Source organism: Aspergillus foveolatus, assembly GCF_047715535.1.
Source record: "Aspergillus foveolatus strain CBS 279.81 unplaced genomic scaffold BDW70scaffold_65, whole genome shotgun sequence".
Taxonomy (NCBI): domain Eukaryota; kingdom Fungi; phylum Ascomycota; class Eurotiomycetes; order Eurotiales; family Aspergillaceae; genus Aspergillus; species Aspergillus foveolatus.
In genome coordinates this window covers 106,494-133,995 of record NW_027396129.1, presented here as the reverse complement: position 1 = coordinate 133,995, position 27,502 = coordinate 106,494, and the positions used below count along the sequence as shown (strand labels likewise).

Genomic DNA, 27,502 nt, shown 5'->3' with positions numbered 1-27,502 from the left:
AATCCGCCGCTCGATGGTATCCGCCGCTCGGTGGTTGATTACGTTATTAGTACCTTGCAGTATATTTATCTACCAATCAAATACGTTTGTCTCAACATTCGAGTTTAACGTACAATAAATACTACGCTTTCTAGCGTCGGTTCGTAGCTTCAGCTATCCATGATGAGTATCTTCACTACTCCAAGTGCCGTATTTGTTACTGCTTAGCACATAGAGCTACGGATGTCCTCCGCATACTCAAGGTTATATTGTATCCGACCCGTAAAGGGCTGCGCTACTTTTCTAACTCCCAATAAGCTCAGTCGGGCCCGGAAGAGTGTCTACAAACATGTTGTGCGCCTACTAGCTTTCGATTTTGATGTGTAGCATCATTAACTTCTTGTCAATGAAGATGTGGTCATAGTATATACACAGTACTTAGAACCGAAGCATACCCGTCGTGCAGGCACTGAAAGACCTGCGGCGCGGTTTGATGTTTAGGTCGTTTGGGGCGTGTGGATTCAATAAGTAGCCAGTGCCCGCACGACAGGTAGGAAATTTAGTGAAGCAAGAAAGATGCATAAAGCCTATCAGTCGTACTGGCATTGAAATGACCCGAGGCGTGGTTTGGTGTAGGGTGAAGAGCCTGATCAGCAGCCAATACCCGCACAACAGGTAGGATATTTATTTGCATCAAGAAAAGCGCATGTCGGGAGCAATGCTCCACCGACGGGTATTTGAAAGACAGAAAAGACCAAAAACGCCGCTGCCTATGCAGTCCCCGCGCCGAAACACCGGAAACCCTGGACGAAATAAAAAACCAAGCAGAAACAAAGCATGAAAAAAAGCCAATCCCAGGCCCAGGCTCAACCCCAACACCGAAACTAGAACAAACCCGAACCCAACGCCCACCGCTGTTGTACCGAGAATGTAAAATAAAGGAAAGCATAAACGACGAAGAAATGGCAGGCCATGAACGAAGATGTGTCGCTGGTAGTAATTCAGATATAGTATGCTGTGTTGAAAGTCGCTGTAGAGATGCCGTTAGCAATATTTAAGATACGGCCGCGGCCAATGTGTTTCCTCCATATACATATATATGTGTATATATATATGCCCATGTTTCCGTTTCAGTCGTGATGTCGTGGGGAAGATTAGATGCTTCAGAGCGCACCTTCAGGGGTAAAATCCCCTTCGAAGCCTCCGTTAATAAGCTCGGCAACGATCTTTTGGCGAAGCAAAGGGGTATCACGGGCACCATAAGCGAGTGGTTCAATGTTAAGCGCTACGGCTTTGGCTGTCGTCAGAAGGAACACGCCGCAGTCGCTGCCGTTGTCTTGTTGTGGGGACTCCGATGGAAGAACCTCCCACTCGTCGTCGTCGTACAGGTCACCAAGTTCTCCTCGAAGCCAATCCTTGACAGTTTCAACATGGCGGCGCGAGAGAGAGCCAAGTGAGTCGAAGTGCTCGATTGTCCTAGCCGATGGTTTTACCACAATCAACGTCCAGTGAGCCTTGTTGTGCACCGGAATGAAGACAGTATCCACATCCAGAAGATCCTTGCCGCCAATCTTAGCTCTTTTGGCCCAGCGTTTAACAGAGTCGTAGCCTTTGTCTCGGAGATTTGAGAAGAAGAATGTATTAAAAGCATGGTAGCGTGGCTTGTCATGACGACCCGCGTTTCCATTCTCCTGGCGCATGTGGTTAACGATAAGACCAAGGTACGAGTTGATCACCTCGTCGTTCAGCCAAGCCATCGGGGTGAGACATGTTTCAATGTCGTCCCGAGTCAGAGACTCGCCGGACGGGGTGGTTGCAACCTCTACCCAATGCGACTTTTTCTTGAGGTCTTTGAGACGAGCTTTCCAATTGTCCGGGAGAGGACGCACGGCAACACCTTCGGGAACCTGTCGTCCAACGGGTCCATACTCCAGTTTCTTCATTTTTTGCATCTCCTCATATTCCTTTGCATAGATCGACTCGGACCGGCCCTCGGGGACCGGCTCTCTCTTGGGTTTAACGAGTTTGACAGCAGACCTAGGAGTACCTTTGGTGAAATCACGCGGCTGCGCCCAAGGATCCACATACGGCTCGAGAGAAGCAGCCAATTGTGCGTACAGCTGTTCATCGGGTCCAGTACGCTGATCGTTAGCCTCGGTCGACGGCGATTCGGCTCCGTTCAGCTGTGTGCGCAGCAGTTCATCAAGCCCGGGTCCTGACTCGGCGGATGAATCAGCCCACTGGCGAAGGTGCAAAGGCGACGGTTGAACAATGGGCGACCGGAAACGGACTCTGTGCTGTAGTCCAAGCCGACGGTCACGCGGTGTGATGTAGCCAGGAAGGAGGCGACGTCGGATTGTTGGGCTCATGGTGGGAACCAGAGAATTTTTTTTGAGAATCCCAGCTTTGGGTGCTTGAGGCCGGATTTTGTCATCGCGGTCGCTCACATATGTTCGCCGCTGCGCAGGATGCCTGTGCAATGTGGCCCTGGAGGCATTGTCTACCACGGGGTCAAGACTGCGTTGCACGCTAGGCAAAGGTGTTGTGATGATTTGGGGATCATAGAATAGAGCTCCCATTGGTGTTGTCATGTTCGGGAAGGGGAGTTCTTCATTGACAGGAAATCCTCGGCGTCTACGCCACTGGTTAATTCGCACACGCTCCTGCTGCCCAGGCGGCAGTGTCGCAACGTTCACACGAGCAGGAGAGGCTATTGTAGTTGGAGGTTGGCGAGCTGGAGCGGCAGCGCTTGCACGAGCACGCGAACGCGCACTATCAAAGCGACGTTGTCTGTACATGGCCATGACCCGCTGTGTTACAGTTCCCAGCGCCTGTTGCGTTTGTTGGGTTATAGTGCTGGCAGCAGCGAGTGCAACATGGAGTGCATTTGCGACAGTCTGCACCATACCACACTGGAAAGTGTAAGCTATCCGTAGGGTGCCATAAACGCCAGAATAGTATTGAGTCCATGAGGGAGTTTCGTCCAGGACGGCCTGATCAGGATTAACGGTGGCCGGCTCCGGACCTTCAGTGCTTAGCAAGTCGACCTGGCCACGTATCTCTTGGGAAGTCACAGGAGACTCGGTTTGGTGCTGCGGCTGAGCGGTCTGCTGTAGCTCAGGAACGGGCGGCGTCGAACCTTGTTTCGATGCCGATGGCCAGCAGCCAGGAATACGGCCCGTAGCAGTCGAGCTTCCTGTTTGATTAACAGGAGTTGCGAGGTCGGTCATCTTCGAAGGCAAAGCGCGCTGCCAGTGGAAGGAAGGGCGTTGCGCCAAAGGTTGAACAGGATCCCCATTTACTTTCTTAATATTATCGACAGGTGTGCTAAATGATGACTCTTTGCCACCACGGCAATATTTCAGAACGGGACTATCAGCGTCGGCTGTCGATATTTGCGGTTGGTCATTGTTCCGCCCATCATTGGCATCGCTGTTGCGGACAAAGATGCTGCCCGTAGTGTCAAGGATATTGCCTTCGCGGTCTCGCTTCCTAGGTCGAATCATCGCAGCTTGGCGAGAAGCCTCAGATCCGAACAGCGAGAGCGGACGGTCACGACCACGAAGACTTGCCCCAAGTATCGAGTTGTGTCCAGACGAGCGCACCGGATTCATGAGACTACTGCTGTAGGCTGTGGTGTTCAATCGAGACGCGGTCGTTGCGGTCAATCGGTAGGGCTGAACCTCGTTGACGCGGGGCAGCACAAGTGGTGCCTGTTCATGTTGGAATCCGGTTCGTCCTCGTGTGAATTGGAATTGGGGTGGGGAGAGTGGATCATAACGCCTTCGGGTCGTGCTGTGAGCTGTCTTCTGAGGCTTGAGTACCATATCAGGCCTTTGACTAGGCTTTCTCGAATGTATAGGGTAGAAAGTGCGCTGAGTTTCGTCAGGCGTTGTCTTCTTCACGCCCGATGGAACGAAGTTTGGGTCGTAGTTAGGATCAGCCAGGTCTTCGGTAGTGAATTGCCGACTAGTTCGTTCGTGATGAAGAGCGTCGTACGGAGACGCGTCGTTCATGACTGTATCCTTAGGAGAGGGCTGGCCATTGGTAACGAAATCCATGGCGTGCGATGGTGCAAGACTGAGCCTGAAATGAAACGAATTGAAGGGGGAGGGGTATCTGCGACGGTGTCGACAAAGAGTCGAGAAATGAAAGCGCGGTTAACAACACGAGAAAACTCGCGGCAACTGAAAGTCTTCGAAAGAGAAATACAACAAAGCTGGTCGCAAGAATCGCCCAAGTTTGAGGTATCTCCATGAAGAGTAGGCGTAGGCGGTTGAGAAGAGGACGAGAGAAATCTAGGAAGAAATCGCGGAGTGTTAGGAAGACCAGAGGTGTGTTAGACAAAATAGGTAAGAAGCTGCCTGTAGGTTGGCTGAGATCGAAGTGCGGGCGGTGCGCTCCATTATGTCACGTGTAATTGGGTCCCGCCATCTAGCCGCACCAAGAGCCTCAGGATAAGAGGTACAATGTAATCAGGGTAATGATCATATTCGTAAAGTCTATAGAGACTATTTGGCCAATTACAATCTATATCATAAAACGGGAGCAAGAACCAAGTATGTACATGACAGTTGGCAAGCCTGCGCCTTCTGACCTTATTGTCGTGAATTCGTCGCGCCTGCTCAACTCGGCATCAGTCCGATCCACTCAAACAACACATTCGCGCCATCAATGACAATCCAAGCGATTCCTGAACGACGGTCAGCACCATACTAAGAGCGCAGCACGTGAAAGCAGAAGTCGGCTCACCTGAATATACAACCAGTTTCGTGACAACTTCAACATCGTATCGTACACGAGGACGTTTTATCTGCGCAAAAAGCTCTTCTTCATCGCGCTCATAGTCGACGAACTCAGGGAATGGCTCGGTGCCTTCCGGAGACTGAGATCTGTCGATAGCGGTCGTACCCCTCCCCATCATGTGTTCATACTCGTCCAGCTTGGACGGCTTCCTTGATAGCTTCGGATAGGCTGTACCAGAAGTCGAGGCGTCATCATTGTTGGCATCTATTGCCGGAGACCCTCGGTATGGGCTAGAGAGACTGTCGCGCCTGCGCTTCTCACGGTATGCGAGGGTCTCGTAGGCGTCGGCTTCTGATTGCGGGCCAATTGAGATTGCGCGGCGCCTCGGATGGCGAATATTGTCCACGATGGAGGGGATATCGGAGAAGCTGGGCATGACTTCGTGGTCCTTCAGCTGAGTTGGGACGGTTGTATATTGCCTTGCATATGATTTAGCGGACCACATTTAATGACTCCTAAAGATTAACTCACGAGGCGTTTGTAAAGAAGCGGCGAGGTAGGACCAATCCGAGCTTCTCCAACCCGCGGAATACAGGCGGGAGAATGCGCAACAGCGTGGGCTTCATGGTTTCCCTCCACGCGAATAATAGCACAACCCCGATAAGAAAACGTAGGCCCATAGTTGCCCAGCCGAGGCTCTCATACCTTGAATGGGGAAGAGTTGCGGGATGCGGGTTGGTCCAGGTCGCATTCGCTCGCGCTAGATTCCAGTATGCCACCTGTGCACCAATCATTACACCCGCAAAAGCAACACTGTCATCAAAACATGGACAATCGTCTGCGGGTTCAGGATGGATGCGGACAAGGGCCAAAATGACAAGAACGACGAGTGTGACCTGCTTTCCGCTACCAACCTGGACGTACTGATGTATAGCGGTCTCGAAAGTGCAATGCAAGACAGCCAGTAGGACACCCAACGCCGACCCAACGACGACGTCAAAGAATCCGTGCATACCGCAGTACAGACGGCCTAAGACGATTGATGTAACGTAGAGATATGTAATGCCTTGGAGGAAGAAGTTTAGGCCGTCACTCAAAGTCGAGTCGGGCGAGTTCAACAGGTAAAGAGCGTATACCGCGACCGATACGGCGTTGGTTGAGTGAGTCGAAGGAAACCCATATTCCAGCGCCGCGGAGCCAGACATTGTGATTCGTTGTAACGGAGGAGACAGCGGCCGTGGGAGACAGAGTAGGTCTTTAATAAAGCCGCTGAAGAACACGCCGGAAGCCAGTAAATGGACCATCCTAGTCGAAGCGCAGCGTTAGCCACCGAAGCGATGGTCAATTAATCGCTTCAATGAATTCCCTTGACAACTTACCCCCGGCCTAAGCTTGGATAGCCGCTCCAAAAGAAGATCGGCAGAAAGACCATAAAGAATGTATGAGTTCCGAGATTCGCTGTGAATGCGAAATACGAATCCAATGCCGGGGTACGAATTTTCTCCTGGCACCAAGCCAGGTAAGGGGTCTCATATCGTATCAACGGGAGAAGCTTTTGTCGGGGCCAGTATCGCCAAGGAGGGAGTTGATTTCGATCTAAGGCATGTAGAAGTCAATTTCAGATCCAGTAAGGACAGGGTCAGGAATCTTGCATACAATGATCTAGACTCCTCAACCCAGCGTCCGGCTGGCCCTCCACTACCGGGCGGCCCATGGTGTCGATGACGATTCAGGTCGATGTGTTGCGCAAACAGGAGCTCCTCCCATCGATTTGCGGCATGCCCTTGCGACGGGGAATGGACGAAGCAATAAGCGGATGCTTCTCCAAGGACGGTGACCAAGCTTTGGACGCGAAAAGGAGACGGGATCAGCAAGTAAGTGACCAGTCTCGCAAAGAGAGAAATCTAGAAATGAATCCCGCGGTGATGGACAGGCTGACTCTTGGCGCTCATGTCGATGGTCAAGCTGTGCGCTTACTCAGCCGCATTCGTGGTCTTTGCGCAGCGGCGGTTGAGCGGGAGGGAACCATGTTGGAGATCTATGATCGCAATTCCGGTTTCTTTTCGAGGTCATTGCTCAACTGCTAGCTCGCCTTATCAATGGTCGAAAGTATGGGGTAAAATTAAGCTGGGTGGCTGTGCAAGTGCCAAGTCTGCTCTTGTATATGCTTGCGCTTAAACGTACAGCGAGTAGCACATTGTGGAATGGCCAATATCTGAGTATTTGGGCTTCCGACGTTTAGGGATTGAGAATTGAATGCACTGCTTGTTGAGGAGATGATACAAGATAAATGATATGTACTGACCCTCATGGTGACTGGGGAAGCCACGCTTCGGATATATGGTAGTCCTTGCCGAGGCGAAGATATATTCCAAGGGCAGGAACAGCACGCGGGGCAGGAACGTGCCGGTCGCCTTCATCTATAGTGTCAGCATATATTGCGCTAGGCCATAAAAACCAATAGGCAGCAGGCCGGTCCTTAAATTGATACATGGGGCATTGTAGCAGTACGGAAAACTCCGTACGGTAGTAAACAATCTAACAGACGAATGACCTGTGGCCAACAGGAACAACCTTGGATCCCGTACTGATCTACTCCTGAAAGACTACGATGCGAGGGAGGAGACGTCTCAGCAAGATCTCGTTCCCAAGTTCTAACTCTAACTTCCAACTCTTTGCTGCGAAACAAGGAAAAAACCGGCTCTTTGAGGCACTTGTTGAGGCTTGCGTACTCGGTGAGGGTCCGCGGAAGGCTAAATCCCCAGATCGAACCGAGAATCGGAGCGATTTCAGGCACGGACGACCAAGATATGCAGCGATTAAGTGGGCGTGATGAGATCATGGCGGCTCGAGGTGGGCGAGACCGAGGGCCAGGAATCCATACGCGTCTCACGAAACGGCTCGACCAAGGGCCTCAGCCAACCGGGGCGGCAAAGTATGGATGAATCTGCTAAAAATAGTGAACAGATCGAGGCACGCTTATTGCGATTGGATTAGACTGAGCGGCGTAACAAGCGGGAGCTGAGAATTGAGGTCATTGTCGCAAATGCACCCATCTTTGGAGCCGCGGCGTTGAAGGTTGCCATGGCAGCCGTCCGCCCGTAAACAGCTATTGGGGTTTCAGACCAGACCCAGCCCAGCCTCACTCCTCGTCAAAGTCGCCATACCTTATTATTCAAGATAGCGAGTAGGCCAACCATCCCTTTGCTTCTTTCTTGTCTTTGTTTGAAGTCGCATTTGGATCTTTTCTATTCCTCCAGACGTCGGAACCCTTTCCCTCCTTCTCGTCAGCACGCCGTATCGCATTCTCAATTATTGCAGCTTGAACGTGCTGGCTGTGGAGCCTCGGGCAGTACTTCCCATCGTATTTTCGCCGATTAATTTGACGAATCCGTTCGCCTGGGTGGCACATTCCAGAGAAATCTCCGTCCGCCATCATGTCTGGCTCAATGTACGACGACCAATATTATGCGACGTCGCGCCGCCATTCTCTCGTCACTCCTCCGCCGTCAGTGGCTCCGCGGCAGAACCGAATGCGCAGCCAGAGTGTTAGAGTGAGCAACGGCACAGTCAGTACAGATAACAGCATGTCCAGTGGGAGGGTATCTGAAGCGACAAATATCACCCAGCCGCCAGCCTATTCCAAGAAGTTTGTGGTGGTGGGAGACGGAGGTTGCGGGAAGACCTGTCTGTTGATTAGTTATTCGCAGGGTTACTTTCCAGAGGTACGTATCGTCCTTTGAGCTAACTATGGGATACTGACGGGTGCAGAAATATGTCCCGACGGTATTTGAAAACTATATCACACAAACGCTCCATAGAAGGTCCGGGAAGACTGTGGAGTTGGCGCTCTGGGATACTGCTGGCCAGGAGGAATACGACCGATTGCGCCCTCTCTCATACCCTGAGACCGACCTCCTCTTTGTTTGCTTTGCTATTGATTGTCCTGCATCTCTTGAGAACGTTATGGATAAGGTTAGTCCCCCAAGCTTTGCGCTATGTTTATCTAACGAGGACAGTGGTATCCCGAGGTGTTGCATTTCTGCCCTACGACCCCGATAATCCTCGTTGGGTTGAAATCAGACCTGCGCAACAAGCGAACGTGTATCGAGCTCCTAAAGACACAAGGCTTGACGCCGGTCACGCCGGAGCAAGGTCAGGCAGTGGCCGGCCGGATGAATGCATCGTATGTAGAGTGCAGCAGTAAGGAGATGCGAGGTGTCGACTCTGTTTTTCAGCTGGCAGTGGATACTGTCGTGTCTCTCGAGGAGCAAACCTGGGACACTCGTCTGCCGTCATCCTCCGGAAAACCTGGTGGCAAGCCCATCGGTGGTAAGAAGATTAAGAAGCGCAGCTGCAAGATTTTGTGAGCCTCCTATCTTCAAATGCCCGCGGCGCAGCAAATTCAGCTTCGATTATGTTAAAACGAATACAAAGCCTGGTTGCTTTGACGTCCCACTTGAGCATGCTCGCCTTGTTCTCTCGTTGCTTTCTCTCTGTTCCCTTGTTAGCGCAATTTGGATAAAAGTATCGGAGCGATGTCCGACCCGTTACTTTATCCGCGTCTGTTTAACCCCAGCCTGGGTACGCCAATCTGGCACTCGAGCTGTTGGTATCCTCACCCCATTTATTTCTTTTCTTCTGTTGCGAACCTTCCGAGGTTTTTTATGTTTCCTCATGACCCGATCAATGTACCCCTCCCTTTCGCCCTCGACTGACTGTTACCCTTGGCGACGATTGATTTATGTGCTTATTAGTGATGTTGCCATGAACTCGACTCGGCTGAAGGCCGCTCTTTAGCATGCATGGGATAGGTGTTTTGGCGCATGCGGCTGCCCATGTACTTAACACAATGACGAAACTGTTCTGTTACCCACTGTTTCTGGAAATGGATTGAGAATAAAGTTAAACATCAATGTGAGGACCCAGCAATGTACAGAATTGAATTAGAATAGAAAAGTCATTATTCGTATCGATTCGAAGATGTCGCCGTCATTACTGATGCAATTCGCTCTGACCCTCATCCTGCTCTTCCTTTTGTCGAAGATTCCCTTCGACTTCCTCCTGTGATCGGCCCATGAAGGTCTCAAACTGTGACCAAAGCGCCTCGACAGACCCGAATTCGTTACCGACCTAGTTCATAGTGAGCGCGCGCCTTGGCTGATGGGAGGTATTGTTGCTCAAGTTATATGCCGAATTGGCGGGGTAACGTACCGCAATGACGCTGTCCAGGTTCCGACTCAGCCGGTTGATGTTTGCTAGGACTTCTTCCATGCCCTAGAGACAATTAGGTGCAATTAGCCAACTAGCCGTGGAGAGAGCATCCGCTGTTCGTGCCACTCACATTCGCAATCTCCCTGACCAGCTCTTCGCGCTGCTCTTCGAAGACAGTGCGCGGGGCTCTCGTTTTGCTACTTGGCGTTGACATTCTGTGTCTGCTACACAATAGTGAGTGAGACGACAAATCTGGTTCCGACGAAGATACTGACTGATCTAGTCTAGACTTGATGCTCTCAGGGCTGAGTAGATCGTTGCTCTGGACGCAGTTTTGATGTTTTGTGGCTGATGCGGGGCTGGTGATTCGCCAGAAGGGTTTAGCTTCCGAAGGTTGGGACTCGCTCTTCACCGCCTATACTGTTTCGTGCTGAAGCAAACTCGAAACAACGACCAAGTTACAACTATCCCTGTTCTACAACGGTGGCCCAACGAAACCAAACCCGGCAGGGTGCGCTTATGTGAGAGGCTCGAGACCGTCCACACGACATGAATATCTAGCGTTCAGTCCGGCGACTCCAGCTGTTAGATCTTATTTGGCTGCGGGGTAAATCTCCATTGTTAGCTTTAGCAACTTGAAGTGCATTAACCTTCAAGCTCTTTTTCCGTTCGTGTCTTTCTTCAGCTGCAAGTCCCAACACTCCCGTGCATGTGAGGGCAGATCTCATGCCGAAGTGTCGGCTTAACTATTTTCCAGGACAAAACTCTGAAGTCTTGACACTGCACTCTGCGTACAACCCGTACAATGTCCCAAACTTTCCAAGATCTCCATACGCTATGCTTTGTTGGACGGTCCCAGTGTTCACCGCTCATGCGTTATTTGCGCGTGTTTAGGCATGATCTACAAACACTATACGCGGCATTTGCTCCAGGTCCCGTTGGTGGTATCTCACTGGTGACAGGTAAGGAAATTCGAGAAAATGCCGAGGACCATTGGGTGTGGAGGAAACTGCGGGTCCTGTCGATCGCCGAATCTCCATGGCCCATGCCCCATTATCGCCGTGGGCAGGGCCTTACAAGTTAGGCTGGTTCCATCTAAGTGGATTTCTTCCGACGAGGTTTCAGTTTCTAAGTTTTAGCAACCGTTTCCAAGTTGTGATTCCCCGACGGTGAACCCCGACTGTTCGGTAACAGTTCTCCTGGCCATCTCGTAGTCCTGGATACGATGTCGTTCATGGCAGCTCCCCTGGCCGTGAGCTCATCTCGTGCGTTATCCGCGAAAGTAGGATGATCTGGATCATTGCGCCGGTACTGTACGACGTCGACAGAGACCTCATTGTATTATGCCAGGAGGGTGACACCGAACTTTTAAACGGTCGTACAGCCAGGCATCACTGCATATTCTACGCTGGAATGTTTGATATAGGACGTGTCTTCAGACAAGCGAGTCAGCGAGCCTCGTCGCCAGCGAATGCGGTGTGGGTGATCCCACGGAATTGTAAATTGGACTATCCGCGCAGCGCATCCCTACACTTTTTTATATAAGGTACAAGCAAAGGAGAGCGACACACAATCTATGCAATACAACATGAACGGGGTATCAAGGGCCAAAGGGTCGGTAAGCGAAGCAGAGTCATCTGGTAGGGATTTGCAAGCCTCCTAGCTATCTTTATAATCGTCATCGTGATTCGTGGAGTCGCGGTCGTAAAGAAGGACGGTGTGTTGTCGTTCTATCCGGGGGCCAGAAGGCCCGAGGGGGTCCTCTGAGAACGATGTCTATTGTGGTCCGTGGTTGAGTGATTCGATCCGATCAGACCTGGTCTCAATCTGGCCGCCGCGCGACGGCGAGGATCTGGCTCAGCCGCTTCCAGCGCTGCGACGGCGATGTAGGCGAGGTGGGAGAACTTGGGCATGCACGGTCCACCCGTTCGCGGTCGAGGCTGACCTTGGAGGAGGTATGTGTCGAGGAGACCGGTCGGCTGACGATGGCCTCGTGATCGGCCAAGACATCTTCAAGGCGCACGTCTGAGTCGGAGATGCGAGGGTACGCATCTTTGAAGTCGAGGATTTCGACGAATTTGGAGGGCATATCGCGCATTGTAGACGGTGTTGGTGGGGAATCGTGGTTATGAGCGAGACATCAGCGTTCACCGTTGGCAAGAAGGCACGAGCCGGAGGGAGAATCTTGAAGATTTAGAAGGAGAGAAAAGAGAGTGTGTGTAAAATCCAACCGGCCCCGAGTAATTGCGGAGGAGATGGATATATGTGTGTTTGCAGACAAGCAAACAGACCGACGAGGCAAACGCCAGATAATAAGGGACGGGGGACGGACGATCCCGAGTCGAATAAGGGACCTCCTTTTAGCAGACTGTGGAGATGGAGCAGGCGCGAACAGAGGCGGCCGCAGATTGGTTGAGGAAGGACTGGACTGCAGTAGTGCTAGTGGACTGTTGGGCTTGGTCAGCGTCCGTCTCTCTGCGTGTGATGTCTGTGGCGCATGAAAGGACTCGTCTTATCTACCAGAATCTCCAGTCTCCAGAGTCCCAGAGTCCCAGAAAGTCTTCAGCACCCTGCTCCATACAGTCGCCCGTACAGTCGTCATCATCAGCTCGTCACAGGTACAGCCACTGCCACCTCAGCCTGGATATGTTGCCTGGTGATTGCGCGGGCTCACAAGACACAACTGATCCTGAGTCTGATCAGGTGTGCACTGCATTGTGCGCAGCACTCGAAGTAGGTTCAGACGACATCTGCAGGTGGCGCCCACAGAGTTCGTCTCCCATTAACTATTGGGGCCTGGGGACCCCGAGCGAGCACTCGAGCCACTACTTGAGCCACTGTGACTGGCGAAGCCAGAAAATCAGTGGGCTGGTAAAACCACATATACAGCCAAATATACAGAACTCCGTATTATTCTGCACTCCTTGTTGCAGGCTCGCGTGCAGGTCCGTCCAATAATCGCTGCAGGGCCCTGCGCCTTATCCAACCATTCAGGATCGGGTCGGATTTGTTGTCCGTCCTCTCTGAGCTCTTAGAGACTATCGTATACCTAAGTCAGTATCCAAGATTACGCGAAGAGGAAATGACGTTCCGTACTCCCATTGCCAACTCAGAGCATACTGATCGTGGTCGACTCGAAAATCTACGCCAGAGTAGATTCGACAGCCCTATACATAGATTACCGAATAACCATCTGAGGATCCAAGATCGCCGTTCTGGAGACGTCAACATTCGCCTCCACCACTCTCTCAACCTCGACGACGCGTAACCGTACGCCGTATGAGTTCATGGCAGACGAAGCCGATTACGAAGCTGGCAACAAGTGCTGGAGTTGAGCTTAATTTCCTTATTTAGTGTAAGGTCGATCTGCCCTCGCTTCTGGTCTCTTGATGCCGGTAATATACGGACTGCAGCGATCGGTTGCATTATCTCGTGGGGTAGACCGAGAGTCCGCTGTCCCAACTCCCAACTCCCACGTGCCACCCGCCGTCCACATATATGATTCCCTTTGAGCGGGCGGCTTCACCTCGACGTGGTAAAGGATTTGAGGTCACATCCCAGCTTCAGTGAACAGCACTGCTGTTACAGTTATATTTCCTCTTCACCGTATCCTTCACTACACCTTGCAACAGTAGAACAAGGGCAAAATAGAGAAGTGTCGCTCTTGTGATCGCGTTCAGATACTGAAGAAAATCATCGCAGATTCGCACGCGATTAAATTAGCGCGGGTTAGGATTCAATAATGCCGTTTTTTACCCCGCTTCTTCTTAGCCCAGAGCTTTTCCAAGCGCTTTCTCGAAGCGGTCATTCAGTACTAGCATTGTGTATAGGATTCGTTGTAGCCGATCATTTAGCCTTAGTGACTACTGGACCAGGGAACCAGGACGCACTCGTGCTCCAATTTTCAAGAATCTAACAGGGCACCCCGCATTTTCTTCGTGGCGAGGGACTCGAAGTTGTGTCTTATGTTAATCTTGTTGGGTAGCTAGATTTGTAGTGGCTGCCGCGCTTAGTTGACTCACTCACCGGTGGTTGTCTTCTGGCCGAATTCATTCCAAGACCTCCGTCAACCTACGGAATGGCCAATTTTTTATCGAATAGTCGAACATTGAGCCACATGTTCTGGCCTTGCACTCGTCATGATACTTTCTAGTCAGAGCACGATAGCCGCTAGCTATCTGAGGGTCGACGATATCGGTTGCCAGAAATGAGGCTGGTCGAGGTTGACAAGGAAAGATTGTCCTATGGCCATCTCACATTGCAGTTCTCTTCAGTTCTCTGTCGGCTTCAGTCGAATAAGGCCTATGTGCTTTACTGATCGCGTAAGATGAATGTCGTCATCGGGTTCCAAGTTAGGTACGTACCTGAATATCAGATCGGGACTGGATCTAGCTGACATCAGAGGCAATGGCACAGCCTCCATCTACATCCAGTCTCCTTGCACTGGGAATACTGATGCGCTATTGCTCGAAGTCTTGTCTTCCGATTCGTGACGTACCGGTGTCAGAACAGCGCAGGCCCAGCTGTCAGAGGCTCCGTGAACACAATCCTGTCCTGAGCGGCAGTTTCCCAGCCGAATCGAACCACCAGAACAATATTCTTGATGAAGACCGATGCGATCGAGGCCAATTTACTCGATTTGGTATTCAATACCGGTCTGTGATAATTATAATTGTAAAAGGGGATTGAATCTGAGCGCGCGTCGAATGTGTCCGGGCCGGCCGCGGACTCCGCGGCGAGCACGGAGCCCGCAACTATATGGTGTAGGGGATATAAAAACGAAATATGGTTCTACATTGGACCTGCAACGCACGGAAACACAGCTAGATTGTCCGAATTGACGTTGCAGGATGTCGCCCTCAGTCGCAAGGTAGCCTCCCTTCTCTCTTTCACAGTTGCCGTGCAGCTAACCAGCTCAGCATTGAGGTCAGAAACCGACGCAATGGCCAGATCCACGACGAACCCCGACCCGAAGCGAAACCGGTTGAAAAGCTGCACTATGAATTCGGTGGCCCAATTGGCGTATCAGCCCTCATGATCGGATTTCCACTCCTGATGTACTATATGTTCATCGGCGCAACGGTTTACGATGGGAAACTGCCTCTCCCCGAGTCCAACCAGTCCATCACCGATTTCCTTGCGCATCTCGTTAACCTAGCATATAAGCATGCATACCCACACAAAAAGGCCTGGATTATCTACTGGTCGTTCCTCATCTTCGAGGGCTTTGCATACCTCTACTTTCCCGGCGTCTACCGCGTCGGCAAACCGCTTCCTCATCTGAATGGCTACCAACTCCCATACTACTGCTCCGCTGCCTGGAGTTGGTTCGTCACTATTGGCCTGGCCCTGGGCCTGCACTTCACTGGTATCTTCCGTCTTGGCACACTCATCACCGAATTCGGGCCGATCATGTCCGTCGCGATTGCGTCGGGTTGGATGGTTTCGGTCATCGCATACGTCTCTGCGCTGGCGAGAGGTGCTCAGCACAGGATGACGGGAAACCATGTCTATGACTTTTTCATGGGCGCTGAACTCAACCCGAGACTCTTCAAGTGGATCGATATGAAAATGTTCTTTGAGGTGCGAATCCCCTGGTTCATATTGTTTCTTCTGACGCTCGCGACGGCGTTGAAGCAGTATGAAGAGCTGGGGTTTGTCTCTGGTGAAGTCTGTTTCTTGCTGATGGCTCACTTTCTCTACACTAATGCTTGTGCGAAGGGAGAGGACCTAATAATTCCGAGCTGGTATGTCTAGATTATGCCTTTTAGCTCCGAGAATCAAGAAAGCTGATACTTGTGTCCCTAGGGATATGTACTACGAGAAATGGGGCTTCATGCTCATCTTCTGGAATCTCGCCGGCGTTCCCATGAGCTATTGCCACTGCACCCTCTACCTAGCATACCACGACCCCTCGACCTACCGGTGGAACCCGGTAACTCTGATCGTCTGGACAGGATTGTACCTCTTTTTCTACTGGATCTGGGATACCTGCAATAGCCAGAAGAATGTCTTCCGCGCTGAAGAGCGCGGCGCAAGCGTTGACCGCAAGTCCTTCCCGCAGCTCCCCTGGCGAAGTGTCAAAAACCCGAAGACAATCAAGACGGCTGAAGGGGGGTTGATCCTTTGCGATGGGTGGTGTACGTCGAGCAATCATCCTAAGTCCCTGCTATTGTCCGGATACGTATACTGATGGCTTCTTTAAATGACAGACGGTATCGCCCGCAAAATACACTATACCTGTGACTGGTTCTTCGCGATATCATGGGGCCTGATTACAGGTTTCGACTCGCCGTTTCCGTGGTTCTACTCAATCTTCTTTACGGTCATGATCATCCACCGCGCGAGGAGGGATATCCTGCGCTGTCGCGAGAGATATGGCGAGGCGTGGAAGGAGTATGAGAAGCAGGTACCGTGGCTGTTTATCCCAGTTAGTTTCCCCCTTTCCAGATTCGGTGGTGATCGCCCGTCGGTTAGGATGGCGTGCTGATGTTTGATGTAGTATGTTGTCTAGGGTGGATCGACCTGGAGCAATACCGAGCGGGGAAGTAGAGGGTAGATCAAGGCTCTCATTGAAGGCCAGTGACTTTTAACTCGCAGTCAGAGGACTTGTACAATGCCCAAGGTGTCCAAGGCTGCCTATTCCGTTGAAGCTATAGCATTTTCGGGTTACCGTACTTATCCACGGTTCCAGTGACTCGTTTAAGTGGACTAGTCTGGATCCACGTTTATTACTAATTTCGCTTTCTTGAATTCTCTGCTCTTTGAACGGTATATAAAATAATTGCATAGAAGCCTGTCCGCGTCCATGCCAGAGTCAGAACGCTTGAATCGACGGCTCCTTCCGTAGCAATTCTGCAGGGGCCCGGCCAGTGTAAGAGGTCCGAGTTCAGAGACTGACTCAGGGGTCGACGAGTCAGAAACGGAGTTTCATTTCCCGTTTGTTCCAGGATTACCGGTACCTGACTGTCTTCCGGTTTGACGTAAGTTGTATAGGATATCGTGGTACTCGTTGGCGCGGGCCTTGTGCTGTCCCCCTATTACGCCGAGAGGGCTTCGTTTCACTCTCTATGAACTGGGATAAGAGGGTACGGACGGGCACGCACGGGTCATAATCAGATATCTTGGAGATGTAGCAATAGTGACGGCGAAGTCCCTGACATGATACTCCAGGCCTGATGAGCTCACTCCAGATAACCATCCTTCCAACGTCTAATTAGAATATACAATACCACAAACCCGAACAAACCCGGACAGATCCAAACCAAACCAAGCCAACCCATACCTATTTACGCATAATATATTATATATCAACTCAGTACCTTGGACCCTTCTTCCCCGCCTGCACCTCTCCAGCCAAAACCTCTACCGTCTGCTGCACATCCACCGTCTTATGGATTCCCCCTTTACTCCTCCTCCCAGCTGGATCTCCATGACGATCAACAACAGCAACATCTCCCGCGGCACCGGCGTGGCTAATCAGCCCGCTCTCATCCGACACAAGGTCCTGCTCCTCGGGATCCCGACGCGACAGATTCACCGACGCCCCGGTCTTTGTGCCGCCCTTGACTTTGGACAGCTGCACATCTCCGCTCTGCTGCTCGTAGTATCCGTATTTCGAGCGGTAGCTGTGGTTGCGCACTTTGGCGATCAGGATGTTCAATGACGGAAGGCAGGCGCAGATTAAGCCCACGCCTCCTTCAGCGTTTCTGTACACAGCTAGTCAGTACCTTAACCCTAACTACTGTGGAAGATGGAAATAATGCTGCAAGCGGGTCGTCCGCCGCCGGGGTTGTGGAGGGAAAGGCATACCCGGATAGAATCACGCAGACGAAGAAGATGGTTATATCTGGCGAACTCCCATCGCGCAGCACAAGGATAAGGCGATAGATACTAAATGCCGTCGCAAGACCACCAGCCGAGAGCATGCCGATGACTCGCAACTTCTTGTTCCGCGACATCTGCAACGACCACGTCAACGGCAGCGGTAAGACCAGGATCAGTATATCGGAAACCATGCTGATCACACTGTCGGCGATGAGCGCCGCGCGCTGGTCGAGACATTTCGCACGTGGATCAAGCGTCCAGTACCCCGGGACAGGATCGCACATGCGAATCTTGACGATCTCCGCGATCACATAGTAGATAGTGATTGCGGCGAGGAAGCCGTAGATGAACCGCACGCGGTGTTTGTAGGGGGAGAAGATGCGCACTAGGATCGATAACAGGGCGATTTTTGTGAGTAGCGCCATCGGGCAGTAGAGGACTGTTGCGACGTAGCAGAATTTGCGAAACAGCGTCATATCAGTCGAGGAGACGTCGGTGTAGTGGTAACCGCCACCGTACTTGCCGACTGTGTGATGTTAGGATGGGCTTGGTGATAGTGGCGTAGATAGTAGGAGGTAGGGAGGTACGTACTAACAATGGCAATGGCGCAGTAGCCCATGAACAGGATCTAGGCTGGTTAGCAGAGCACAATAACCTAGAAGTGGTGTACTTGCCCACGCGGCGAAACATGTCCCTATAGGCTCCCGTTAGTACACTGTATTCCTGCAACCTGCAGCTATAGAAGGCGCACATACAATCCTCAGCCCCAGCCCACTGTCTATACCACCCACGAATGCCGAACCGCAGGCCGACGAAGAGCGTGACAATCGGGATACAGAGACATTGCGTGACAAGGTTGACGGTGTTTATGATATCAGGTCGGTCACGACTCATTGACTCTGTAGACATGGTGCTCAATCCAGCATTCTTCCCTTCCTGCCTACTACAGCTCTGGCGGATGTCCCGATAGACGTTAGAGACGAGGGAGAAGTGTGGAGGCCCTCTGGACTGAAGACCCCCGGCGGAGTGCGGTGCAGTATTAAGTAGGTAGGGCACTAAGTAATGTCAAGGAAAGACAAGATGATCTGCAGGATGCGCTAAAATTGCTGGCTTGAAGCGATTAATCCAGACTATCGGGGAAGGCTCTGATGGTGCCAGAAGCTGACATTGGCACTGTCAACTACGGAGCAGGTCCACGGCTACTTGGGACTCAGCGAGCAGGGGGACGGGGACGGCAATGACGATGGTAATGGAATGATCATGGAATTATGGATACCCATCAGCTGAATGGGTGATAATCTGCTAGACTGGGTCTCGTCGGACCGAGTTAAACCACAAATGTCATGGAAATCCTCGCATCTTGTCACTGCTGAGTGGTGACTGAGGGCTCAGGTTCAGGCTCCAGGCCCACTGCCCTAAGACGACGCCCAGTCCAGAACAGCCCAGAAGGGAAAATGACAAGCTCGCCAGAAAAAAGCAAGAAGAAGCAGTAAAAAACTTCACAGAGCTAGATCGGCATAAAAAAAAAGCAAACACGAGATGAACCAGAGTTGCAAAGCGGAACACGAGGGATATCTGTTTCACATCGCTTTTTTGTAGGTGTCCAGTTTCTGAACACTCAGGCCATTCTTCCTGCTGTCCCCAGTGGTTCTCATCATGATCGCCCATGGCCACGCCACCCTTGACATAACTCCCAGCCGTTCATAAATTGTAAACATCCTGCCGACCTTAGCGTTCTCGGTGCATGTGTCTCCGACTGCCAACTGGCGCGGCGTCGACGATGAATGAAATAACGTGCATGATCAGCATCACCTCCAATCACCCGCCCCGTGTGGGGTACACCAAGCGAGCCGAGCTCGAAACGGATTTCAGATCCATTAATCAAGGTTCGACGGTCTCTGGCGTGGGTCTTCGATGGCGCGGTTGCGAGAATGGGATCAATATGACATCTTTGCGCAAACGGCCAATCTCGTGGCCGTCGGACAATCTGCGAGTCAAGTCTGAGCCACGAACTCTACGACAAATGAAGGAATCGCTTGCAGGTGGACTCGAGCTAGATGGCAACGTCGAATATTCCTGCTCTGGAATGACGTCTGTCCGTTGTGCGAACACAGAGTACACACCAAACCCGAGCGTCTGCCTCATGCAGCCAGCCGGTTAGATCTTGTCACAAGGGTTCTCGGTCCCTCATTGTGGACTGCGCAGAAAAAAAAGAGGGAAAAAAATAGTAATAATAATAGACACAGCCTGCCCTCTCCACCGCAAGTTCATGTGCAAAAAGGAGAGAGTTTGGCGGAATTCCAAACCCAGGTAAACCCAGGTACACTGGCGTAGTGTAACGCTTCGGGGGCCCATATTCCTTCCATCTGATTGGTCAATTCTTGATTCTCGGGATCAGGACTAAGCAGGCGGGGTGGATTTCTCTTTTTTTTTTTTTTTTTTCTATATTTTTCGCTCTATATGGTTCCTGCTATTAACGCCAAATACAATATACATTGTGGCTTCAAGGGTTGGCCTCGTCACCCAGCCGTCGGTGTCACAACTTGAGTGGAACTCAATTCTGCACTGTATGCATATACCAACTCTGAGTCCAAATCAGTCACTTAATCTCACGATCTAACCCAGTATCGGAAGACAGGCAGAAGCGATCACGATAGGGCAGGATTAAACCTTACCCCTGAGCGAGACCCAGAGCTGGAATGATTGGTGGCGCTGGTGCCAGTGCATGTTAACGCAAGACCAGATCGAGATGGCAGCCTGCAGTGATAAGCAGGTAAAACTCTTCTTGATCGTACTCTGGAGTCGGCTGTCATACTTGCAGTACTGGACTCGTGACTCTCTGGAGAGCTGATGCTTTTGATGGCGCTTCAGTTGATCGGGTGCGAAACCGTTGAACGTCCATAACTGTCTTGACGCTGCCAGTGAACAATAAACAGTCCCTTGTGCTGGCTTGCTGCTAGCTGACGCTGCTAGCCTGCTACGCCTCCAGTATCCGCTTGCTTGTTCGCCTACTCCATAGTTCGCCCGTGCATTTGATCTATCATTTATAGTCCCACCGTTTCTTTTGCATGCATGCTGGGCGTAGCAGGATCATTAAGAACCAAGTCAAGCGAACGCGTGAGACCGTCAATATGAGACATTGTATACTCTGAGTAGACCTCGCTGGTTACTGGTGGTATGTTAAGAGCCCATCCAAGTCTCCCGTGTAGATTAATTATTAATTTGCATGCGAAGAGTGTACGTAGTGGTGGTAAATTTCGTCTGTAACGTCGTCTGTCACGAAGACTTGGGAGAACCGGCAGCACTGCCTAGACGAATTGGATTGCATGACTGTGCAAGAATCTGCAAGAAATTCGTAAAATTGCAGAATTTGCAAAATACAAATAACGAACACTACTACTCCGTGATTTCACGCTTAGCCGAGATCATCACAGGACCGTCAGTAGCCGTCAGTGTCTGTCAGGTGTCAAGCCAAGTTCAAATAATGACAGTTTAATTAATCGGGTCCACTCTCTCCTGTCCAGAGTTGTCCAAGGTTGAGTCTCCCAGTCTCTGAATAATCAACGGAGCGTCTAGTCATCTGTTCTTACTCGAAACATGCCGTTTTATATGCATGCAGGAACACGAACATTCTCCCGCCAACCCCAGCTACTTTTTTGTATCCTTGCATTATTTCAACGATTTCAACGTCCGTGCATTGCAAAGTTGGAGCATCAGACTCAGACCGCATGATTCACACCGATCAAGGGGCCGAGCAGGGTCGCTAATGAAACGCGGCCTGCCGCTAAGCCCGCGGCCAACCCGACTAGCCGGCACTAACGTCCACGTCTGCCTTCGCTGTACGCTCCCACTGGGCCGCGCCTCTCCATTCTGTTATCAGGTCCCATCTTTCTGACCCGTTCCCGCCCTCCGGTGCTCCCGTCGGATCTCCGTCGCAGTGCTGGATCCCAGTGGGTGCCTTATCTGGAGGTGAGGCAGCGCGGCCGTAGGGTACTGAGGGGGGAGGGGTACTGGGAATGTCGACCGTTGGAGAGCTGGAGAAGACGAGTATATCAATTCTATTGTCAATCAGTGCAATCAATGCAGCCCAATCTTTATCCTTACTCCGTCTCAGCCTCGGTATCGATTTCCCAAAGGAACAGCATAGGGCGTATCTCCCGTTGACGATGGCGCACCAAGACTCCAAGCTCTTCCAGCCTCTGGCCATCAACAATGGCAAAATCACTCTTAAACACCGCGTCGTCCATGCGCCACTGACTCGCAATCGCGGTGTCCCGGAGAGTCCCGTCAGTACTCCCGAGAAGCCGAACCGGGTCTGGTACCCTGGCGACCTGGTTGTCGAGTATTACCGGCAGCGAGCGACGGATGGCGGGTTGATCATTTCAGAGGGCATCCCGCCCTCTCTAGAGGCACGTTCCAGTACTGGGCTCGCGATACTCTATGGATTATGCTGACAGTGGCCGATGCAGAGTAACGGCATGCCCGGCGTTCCCGGCCTGTTCACCCCGTCTCAGATCGCCGGCTGGAAGCGCGTCGTTGACGCCGTTCACGAGAAAGGCGGTTACATCTACGCCCAACTCTGGCACGCCGGTCGTGCCACGATCCCGCAGATGACCGGGTCGCCGGCCGTTTCTGCGTCCGCGACCGTTTGGGACGACCCGACAGAATGCTACTCGCACCCGCCCGTCGGCGCGACCGAGCGCGTGCCGTACTCCGCACACCCTCCCATTGAGCTGACGGTCGACCACATCAAGCGCACCTTCGCCGACTACTGCGCGGCGGCCAAGGCAGCAATGGAAGCGGGCTTTGACGGGGTCGAAGTGCACGGTGGGAACGGGTACCTGCCCGAGCAGTTCCTCAGCTCGAATATCAACAAGCGAACGGACGAGTATGGCGGGTCGCCCGAGAAGCGCTGCCGGTTTGTCCTCGAGCTCATGGATGAGCTGGCCAAGACCATTGGCGAGGAGAACCTGGCAATCCGGCTTTCGCCTTTTGGTCTTTTCAACCAGGCGCGCGGGGAGCAGCGGATGGAGACCTGGACGCATCTGTGCAAGGAGCTGAAGCGCACCCACCCGAATCTCTCCTATGTCAGCTTCATTGAACCGGTACGTCTCCGCTCTCCATTCCAATGCTCCCTTGGAAGATTGACATGACTAATTTCGCACAGCGCTACGAACAGATCTTCAGCACCGCCGAGAAAGACGCCTTCCTATCGTCCTGGGGGCTTTCGAACGTCGACCTCACCAGTTTCCGTGAGATCTTCGGCGACACACCCTTCTTCTCCGCCGGCGGCTGGGACCAGACCAACTCGTGGGGCGTGCTGGAGTCCGGCCGGTACGACGCCCTGCTGTACGGGCGGTACTTTACCAGCAACCCAGATCTGGTGGAGAGGTTGAGGACGGGCACGCCTTTTGCCCCGTACGATCGTAGCAGGTTCTATGGGCCGTTTGAGGATAACCGGATTTGTTATACGGATTACCCGCCGGCTACGGGGCACACAGATATTCGGATTGAGATTCAGCAGTGAAGGTTGCATAGCGCTTCCATCGATCAATAGGATATATCTCTTTTTGTTCTCTTGGTCCATGGTGACCGCCAGGGTTCTAGGATTGAGCCAAGGTATATCGTGAGTTGTGGGAGAGACAAGAATAGAAGAGAGCTGTTTGCTTGCGGCAACATTACCTAGTAAGACTACTTGCTAAACTCTTGGGCTTCACACAAAATACGATAATATGCCAGCCCTGTTTACTCAATGGGTACATATGTATAGTTACACTAGTCATAAATGTAGCATGATCCCATCCAAAGGAGGGTAAGAGTAGGTTTGTACTAGCATTCATCAAACCATATTGGCCTAGATGTACCTTGTTCAACACTATTTTTTGAAGCTATCATATAATACAGAATAATTGTTAGGAACCCCCCATGATTTGTAAGGAAAGCTTACCGGTATGAACAATATCAAGAGAATAATCGGGGCGTTCGGTGCTCAAGCTACATTGCCTTGATCTGTATCTCCAGGTCAACTATGGTCGTATTCACAGAAGTTGATGTAGACTAGCAGAACCGGTTGCTTTCCCCGTAGTAGGTAGTCAAGATATAATTGTACCTCTCATCCACAAGAGCGTCCTCAAAGCTTTGGTCTTCCAGTTCTCGCTGAGACCACAACACCACTATCGCTACCACGTCGCCTCAGACGCACCGATACATTCACAATCAAATCCTCCACCTCAATTGGATTCCTAGCAGCGCGGATCTCACTGGATATGTTCATCCAGGCAGCAGAGAGCAAACCGTTGCAGAGGACTTCGAGCCTTGAGGCCCGGCTATTCTGTTTGCACGATGATAACTCCAAAGAAGGAGATATACAGTCATCTAGGTCAGAGCAAAGCATGGGGTTGAGGAGCTTGTTGGTGCAATAGATCTCCATAGATTGCGGCAGCACCCTCAATTGCAAGCGCATTCATGGTAATTGCCAGCGTCATCCGTCGCTGAGCCTGTCTCCAACATCTGTTGGCATTGTGTCAGATTGTCTGCATTATTGCGGTTTACTGAAGCCCCAGGGTTAAGTATCCTTTCTGAATTTTGCCTTGTTGAGAGCTCAACGCTCTGCGAGGCAGTGTTAAGTGGTGCTTTGTGCAGATCTGGTGATAGGATTTTTGCCTTCTGCCTAAGGCACAAATAACTTCCCGCTAACGCCGAATAGGTATAGCGTGTTGCTGCTGAGACACATGAAATGGGTACGAACACATAACCTCTTGTGGCCTGGGGTAATTGATGTCCAGCCCTCTTCAACCTAGCAGCCCAGGCAAAAATCACCAGCAAATTACAATCACTGCCTAATGACAGGGAGGGCTCCGTCTTCGACGACCACTGGCGCCCGCTCCTTTCGCGTTCGCGCGGTATGGATTCATTCCACTACGCTGCTCTCCTGAACTGACCATCGCAGTGTGACAATTGCCGACTCCGTAAGGTATCTATTGCAGCTAGCAATGACAGTCACTTTGCTGACGATGGAGCACTCAGATCAAATGCGATAAAACGATTCCATGTTCCAGCTGCAATGTGCTAGGCATCGTATGCAGCGCGGGAGGAACGCCCGCTCACGTGCCTGCTATTGCTACTACCACGGCCCCAACACCGTCGCGGGTCCAGAATGACGAGTAGTAAGTGCGGCAATGGCAACTTAGCTGCGATTTGCTGATAGGAGAATAGTGAGCAGAGGTTTCAGACAATCCAGGAGCAACTCAATTCAATCCAGCAGACGCTAGCACAGTTCGCAAGGACGTCTCCAGTGCCTGGTATATCTTCGGCTCCAACTCCAAATTTGGCTCCGACCCTGGCGCCAGCTTCTACTCCAGCTGCAGCTCCGGCATTGACGGTATCCAGTCCTCCTGTGTCGTCCCGTCAAACGGTTCCTCCATTTGAAGGGCAGTCCTCGTTCCACCACGAGACCCTTGTCGCTAGGGAGGCGGCGCTCTCTGCTGTTGTGGCAGCCCGGGGGGGAGAGCTCAATGATCAGGTCTCTTCTGCGTTGTTGTCGTTGAAGGACAGTCTGGATAGCCATTCCCCTTCTCCCGCGCAAGCGACCTCTGAAGCAGCGCGGGCTCAAGAGCCATTGCTCCCTGTGGATCTCGTCGTTGCCGTTGTAAAGAAAGTGAAGGGTATGCGATCGATGCGTATTCTGCAGTTTAACGCTGACTGATGGTATTGCAGCACGGCCTCCATTCTTCCTCGTCAGCCAGTCATGGAAAGATACCCGGCAGCTTGAGTCACTCTGCCAATCGATCTACTTCCCGCTCGAACCAATCCCGTCGGGTTCTACGACATTGCTTCACGGTTTAATGTATTTTGTTGTTCGCGATTACTTGCATGAAGGAGACCCTGATCTTGCGCACTTCGACCTTTCTTCCAGCAAATTATTCTGTGAGCGACACTTCTCCGCGGGGCTGGATCACCCGCAAATGCTGTCTGACCCAACATTAGAGAAGGTCCAAGCTTTGTTAATTGGAGTATGACCCCTTTCCCTCTCGCATTTCGTCACAGCAATTGATGGCGCAGACCATAAAAGCCCAAGAAGAGTCCAACATCCAGCGCTGTTGGACCTACCTTTCTCTCGCATTCAACATGTGCCAAACACTGGGACTTCACCGGAATGCAACCACCCTCGCCGATTCCGCTCCGCTGGCGAACTCCAAGCGTCACGCCTTCTGGGCCCTGTATACGATTGACAAGAACGTTTCGCTGAATATCGGCGTGACCTCGCACTTTCAGGACCACGATATTGACACGGCGCTGTATACTCCGTCGACGGATGAAAAACAGCGGGCATGGGATTTGATCAACCTCATGACTGTTGAGTTCGCAACTATCCAGGGAAATGTCTATGACAGGCTTTATTCAGTTTCCGCGATGCGAATGGATGAACAGGACAAGATGGATAGAATTCGAAGCCTTTCAGCGGACCTCTTGGCCGTTCGTGGTCGTTTACTTGCGGTACGCAACCACCCTCAAATTAATGAAGAAGTTAAATTGATTAGTCGTGTATTGTGCTATAGATTGAAGTCAGTCCGGACCTTCTTTACTCTGACTCGCTTCATGGCATGACCGCCTGCGCAGACTTTATAGCCTACTCTGTTTTGACGGTGATCTACCGTGCCCAAACACAGACGCAAGGACAGCCCCGCCCATCCGCATTGGCCATATCCTCCCAGTGCTATGAAGCCGCCTGTCTAGCCCTCCACAGTCACCTCAAAGCAATCACATACTTCAGAGATAGGAAGGCTCACAAACAGGCAGAATATGTGAATTCGTACGTTCTCAAACTTCCGACTTTCTATTGAGCAAGCTAACCGAGTTTGATGCTGAAGAATACTCCTCTACCCGTCCTTCACCCCATTCATCATTGTCTTTACGCACGCAATCACAACATCTTCGACCACCGATCTTCGTCTTCTGCAAGAGACTGTCCACAGTCTCGACCTAATCAAGGGTGTCTCGCGTGGCTCCGCACATCTTCATTCCATCTGCGCGAGCTTTGCACGTGCTGCGCAGGTCCTCGTTACCTCGGGTCAGGCACTTACCGGTCTTGCTGCTAATCAGGATGGAAGTCTCGTCATGTCCATGCCAACCGCTGCGGCTTCGGATGAGGGGACAGGTACAGGGGCAGGTGCAGGGGATATCGCGTTACCGGATTTTAGCTGGCCCGAGGATTTGTTTGACCAGCAGATTGGTGCCGAAGGACAGGGACACGGCGAGTTTGATATTGACATTGGGATGTTCCTGAATGATTTTATTGGCACCGGACGGTCAGCTGTCGAAATTTTGAGGGGCGGGGTTGGGGGAGGAGGGCGATTTGGCTAGCTCAACGCAAGCGGAGAAGCGAAACGGGACGCAGTAACTTTGATGTCTAGGATATTACAAGACGGCCACAAATTACATTGGGTCTTGAAAAGTCATTGTTGCGGTATTATATCTGGAGTGGAGGTTTGCGTCGCTTGCGAACTGGCACAATAAAAAAGGCTTAATGCTTAATGGATTGTCGGACGAAAATCATGCTCTGACTAGCACTGCAATTGCCTGCGGGCAGAGAAGGAGAGGATGAAACAAGAGAACTGGCACGGATGGCGTTGAGGAAGGGTATAGCTACTTCGTTTCTGAGCGATTCTGCTTGCTAGATGGTCTCTCTCTTAGGCCATACTCGAAACCGCTAGGTAGGTAGACTCCACTGACTTTC

General features: G+C 51.7%; 13 protein-coding genes across 13 annotated transcripts; 6 read left to right on the top strand and 7 right to left on the bottom strand.

Annotated features, from left to right (window-relative positions):
* Positions 1–734: 734 nt before the first annotated feature.
* BDW70DRAFT_171058 (SUMO protease ULP1) lies at positions 735–4,217 on the bottom strand. The gene has a single exon (XM_073743109.1). It carries the CDS (start codon positions 4,038–4,040, stop codon positions 1,143–1,145), a length of 2,898 nt encoding a protein of 965 aa, XP_073592591.1. The 5' UTR covers positions 4,041–4,217; the 3' UTR covers positions 735–1,142.
* Positions 4,218–4,451: 234 nt separating this feature from the next.
* BDW70DRAFT_142906 (PAP2 domain protein) lies at positions 4,452–6,697 on the bottom strand. The gene is made up of 5 exons (XM_073738011.1): positions 6,382–6,697; positions 6,105–6,321; positions 5,257–6,030; positions 4,732–5,204; positions 4,452–4,672 (listed from the first exon to the last, which is right to left on the bottom strand). Exons 1-5 carry the CDS (start codon positions 6,437–6,439, stop codon positions 4,605–4,607), a joined length of 1,590 nt encoding a protein of 529 aa, XP_073592590.1. The 5' UTR covers positions 6,440–6,697; the 3' UTR covers positions 4,452–4,604.
* A 1,210-nt stretch (positions 6,698–7,907) lies between these two features.
* BDW70DRAFT_106345 (Rho4-like protein) lies at positions 7,908–9,179 on the top strand. Its single transcript, XM_073734413.1, has 3 exons — positions 7,908–8,450; positions 8,497–8,700; positions 8,745–9,179. The coding sequence occupies exons 1-3, from the start codon at positions 8,163–8,165 to the stop codon at positions 9,093–9,095; spliced, it is 843 nt and encodes a 280-aa protein (XP_073592589.1). The 5' UTR covers positions 7,908–8,162; the 3' UTR covers positions 9,096–9,179.
* A 512-nt stretch (positions 9,180–9,691) lies between these two features.
* Positions 9,692–10,313, bottom strand: BDW70DRAFT_142904 (DASH complex subunit DAD1). The gene is made up of 4 exons (XM_073738010.1): positions 10,215–10,313; positions 10,070–10,163; positions 9,940–10,002; positions 9,692–9,858 (listed from the first exon to the last, which is right to left on the bottom strand). Exons 2-4 carry the CDS (start codon positions 10,151–10,153, stop codon positions 9,721–9,723), a joined length of 285 nt encoding a protein of 94 aa, XP_073592588.1. The 5' UTR covers positions 10,154–10,163; positions 10,215–10,313; the 3' UTR covers positions 9,692–9,720.
* Positions 10,314–11,598: 1,285 nt separating this feature from the next.
* Positions 11,599–12,037, bottom strand: BDW70DRAFT_163258 (uncharacterized protein; the record flags this gene model as incomplete). Its single annotated transcript, XM_073741273.1, has 2 exons — positions 11,599–11,715; positions 11,783–12,037. 2 exons carry the CDS (start codon positions 12,035–12,037, stop codon positions 11,599–11,601), a joined length of 372 nt encoding a protein of 123 aa, XP_073592587.1.
* A 219-nt stretch (positions 12,038–12,256) lies between these two features.
* Positions 12,257–13,341, top strand: BDW70DRAFT_106334 (uncharacterized protein). The gene is made up of 2 exons (XM_073734412.1): positions 12,257–12,992; positions 13,096–13,341. The coding sequence occupies exon 1, from the start codon at positions 12,316–12,318 to the stop codon at positions 12,895–12,897; it is 582 nt and encodes a 193-aa protein (XP_073592586.1). The 5' UTR covers positions 12,257–12,315; the 3' UTR covers positions 12,898–12,992; positions 13,096–13,341.
* A 1,368-nt stretch (positions 13,342–14,709) lies between these two features.
* Positions 14,710–16,491, top strand: erg4A (c-24(28) sterol reductase). Its single transcript, XM_073734410.1, has 5 exons — positions 14,710–14,809; positions 14,859–15,686; positions 15,748–16,079; positions 16,152–16,369; positions 16,442–16,491. The coding sequence occupies exons 1-5, from the start codon at positions 14,790–14,792 to the stop codon at positions 16,451–16,453; spliced, it is 1,410 nt and encodes a 469-aa protein (XP_073592585.1). The 5' UTR covers positions 14,710–14,789; the 3' UTR covers positions 16,454–16,491.
* Positions 16,492–16,678: 187 nt separating this feature from the next.
* Positions 16,679–19,029, bottom strand: BDW70DRAFT_142899 (uncharacterized protein). Its single transcript, XM_073738009.1, has 5 exons — positions 18,522–19,029; positions 18,441–18,460; positions 18,358–18,394; positions 17,752–18,292; positions 16,679–17,648 (listed from the first exon to the last, which is right to left on the bottom strand). The coding sequence occupies exons 1-5, from the start codon at positions 18,673–18,675 to the stop codon at positions 17,255–17,257; spliced, it is 1,146 nt and encodes a 381-aa protein (XP_073592583.1). The 5' UTR covers positions 18,676–19,029; the 3' UTR covers positions 16,679–17,254.
* BDW70DRAFT_106276 (uncharacterized protein) lies at positions 16,811–17,236 on the bottom strand. Its single transcript, XM_073734411.1, has one exon. It carries the CDS (start codon positions 17,138–17,140, stop codon positions 16,892–16,894), a length of 249 nt encoding a protein of 82 aa, XP_073592584.1. The 5' UTR covers positions 17,141–17,236; the 3' UTR covers positions 16,811–16,891.
* BDW70DRAFT_142898 (uncharacterized protein) lies at positions 19,011–19,550 on the bottom strand. The gene has a single exon (XM_073738008.1). The coding sequence runs from the start codon at positions 19,432–19,434 to the stop codon at positions 19,108–19,110; it is 327 nt and encodes a 108-aa protein (XP_073592582.1). The 5' UTR covers positions 19,435–19,550; the 3' UTR covers positions 19,011–19,107.
* BDW70DRAFT_142897 (uncharacterized protein) lies at positions 19,532–20,157 on the top strand. Its single transcript, XM_073738007.1, has 2 exons — positions 19,532–19,755; positions 19,809–20,157. Exons 1-2 carry the CDS (start codon positions 19,547–19,549, stop codon positions 20,098–20,100), a joined length of 501 nt encoding a protein of 166 aa, XP_073592581.1. The 5' UTR covers positions 19,532–19,546; the 3' UTR covers positions 20,101–20,157.
* A 1,160-nt stretch (positions 20,158–21,317) lies between these two features.
* On the top strand, positions 21,318–23,584 carry BDW70DRAFT_142893 (alkene reductase). Its single transcript, XM_073738006.1, has 3 exons — positions 21,318–22,175; positions 22,236–22,871; positions 22,934–23,584. The coding sequence occupies exons 1-3, from the start codon at positions 21,783–21,785 to the stop codon at positions 23,291–23,293; spliced, it is 1,389 nt and encodes a 462-aa protein (XP_073592580.1). The 5' UTR covers positions 21,318–21,782; the 3' UTR covers positions 23,294–23,584.
* Positions 23,585–24,608: 1,024 nt separating this feature from the next.
* BDW70DRAFT_153087 (transcription factor domain-containing protein) lies at positions 24,609–27,129 on the top strand (the record flags this gene model as incomplete). The annotated part of the gene is made up of 8 exons (XM_073739563.1): positions 24,609–24,668; positions 24,716–24,739; positions 24,793–24,932; positions 24,982–25,430; positions 25,483–25,778; positions 25,828–26,262; positions 26,325–26,578; positions 26,637–27,129. The coding sequence occupies 8 exons, from the start codon at positions 24,609–24,611 to the stop codon at positions 27,127–27,129; spliced, it is 2,151 nt and encodes a 716-aa protein (XP_073592579.1).
* Positions 27,130–27,502: the final 373 nt, after the last annotated feature.